Source organism: Nestor notabilis, unplaced genomic scaffold (genome assembly GCF_000696875.1).
Source record: "Nestor notabilis isolate BGI_N333 unplaced genomic scaffold, ASM69687v1 scaffold28992, whole genome shotgun sequence".
NCBI lineage: Eukaryota > Metazoa > Chordata > Aves > Psittaciformes > Psittacidae > Nestor > Nestor notabilis.
In genome coordinates this window covers 1,475-3,022 of record NW_009918315.1, presented here as the reverse complement: position 1 = coordinate 3,022, position 1,548 = coordinate 1,475, and the positions used below count along the sequence as shown (strand labels likewise).

At 63.1% G+C, this 1,548-nt stretch overlaps 1 protein-coding gene across 1 annotated transcript in view; it reads right to left on the bottom strand.

Moving 5' to 3' along the window:
* Window positions 1-1,505, bottom strand: part of PTGDS (prostaglandin D2 synthase 21kDa (brain)) — a gene marked incomplete at its 3' end in the record, with an annotated part of 1,747 nt that extends 242 nt beyond the window's left edge. Inside the window, exons 1-3 of the mRNA XM_010009658.1 lie at window positions 1,407-1,505; window positions 155-294; window positions 1-54 (exon numbers count right to left, since the gene is read on the bottom strand). The exon at window positions 1-54 is cut by the window's left edge and continues 11 nt beyond it. Of these exons, the coding sequence (XP_010007960.1) occupies window positions 1-54; window positions 155-294; window positions 1,407-1,505 (293 nt within the window). The remainder of the gene's footprint in view (window positions 55-154; window positions 295-1,406) is intronic.
* Between the last annotated feature and the right edge of the window lie 43 nt (window positions 1,506-1,548).

Sequence of the window (1,548 nt, the reverse complement as noted above, 5' to 3'; positions counted from 1 at the left end):
CCCGGCTGCTCCGTCCTGGTGTAAAGGCTGTTCCTCTTCTCACACTGGTCACCCCTGGGGAGCACAACATGAGGGACCGTGGGGATGCTGCAGCCCACACATAGCCCCAGGCACGGCAGCAGTGCCCACCCCCCACCCCTGCCCATGCCTATACTTGGGGTAGGTGGAGGTGACTTCCAGGTTCCCATCTGCAGTCTCAGAGATGACTGTGGTGCACATCTTCATCAGGTGCTTCTTCTCCTTGAACCAGTTGGAGTTGGAGGCCAGGCCGATGCTGAACCACCTCCCCGTGAGCTGCACACAAACTCTGCTCAGTCACCAGCCAGACACAGACCCTATCTTGCCCCTCAGCCACCAGCCAGCCACAGCCCAGGCCACCTCCCCCTCCCCTGCCGGCCCCACTGCAGGACGGGGTCCCTGGGTCCTTGTCCCCACGGAGCTGCTGCAGCTCCTGGTGCCCACAAAACCCACCAGCCAGGAGACGCCTGGTGTAGGATGTGCCCTTCACTGACCGGCACTTGGGGTGTTTCCTTCCTCTCCACCCCAAGCCCAGGGAGGGCGTGACAGCATTGCCTGGCTCCAAAATGCCTTTTCAATACATCTGGGAGCTCGATGAGGGGTCAGAACCCCGGGGCCAGCACAGCTCATCCCACTCTGGTCCCTGGAGCTACCAGCTTGGTGCACTCAGAGGGACACTGTCAGCTTTGGAGATGGGCTGTGCTGGGACCACCCTTGCAGGACATCCCAGACCCCCATCCCTGCAGGATGTGCCTCCATCCCCAGCACCTCCCTGGATGGCTCCAGGGACTCCCTGGAGGAGGAGGCAGTATGTTCCCTGCCCCAGCTCTGTGGGACCCCAGGGCTGTGGGGCTGGGCCACTCCAATGTGCAGCCAGTGTCCTGCTGTGGGTGCTGCCTATCTGCAGGGTTACTGCAAGCACCCTGAGCATGCCAGCAGCCAGGAGTGGGAGGGCAGAAAGGTGTGTGGGACACCCCAGCACAGCAGCTCTTGGTTTTCTGGGACCCTGGTCTGGGGAAATGGGGTCTGTGTTGGGGTGGGGGGTCCATGGCCCATTGCCATGGGCTGCCTCAAACCGAGATTGCTTTTCTCAGCCACCCAATAGAATCCCTGTGTACCCGCACCCACTCCACACTGCAGATTTCCCAGCCCCACACATACTCAGCCGTGGCTCCTGCATCGCCTGCACCCCCTCTGACGCCCCCAAACCCCAGCCACAGGGGCTCTGCAGGGATGGGGGCTGCATGTGCACAGGCCACCCTGCCCTTCCCAGTGTTGGGGCCACCCTGGCCCCACATCCACCTGCAACACCCCCTGCACACATTTCCAGGGCAGGGATCCCCCCCAGACACCCCCAACTCCCATCACGCAGGGTGATGTGGGGTCACCTTGTCCTGCTGGAAGTCAGTTTGCACGGGGATGGTGTCCTGAGCATGCAGAGCCCCGAGCAGTGCCAGCCCCAGGAGGCCGAGCAGCGTGGTGTGCATGGCTGCTGCTGCGCTGAGAGGAGCCGAGCCGAGCTGCGCCGAG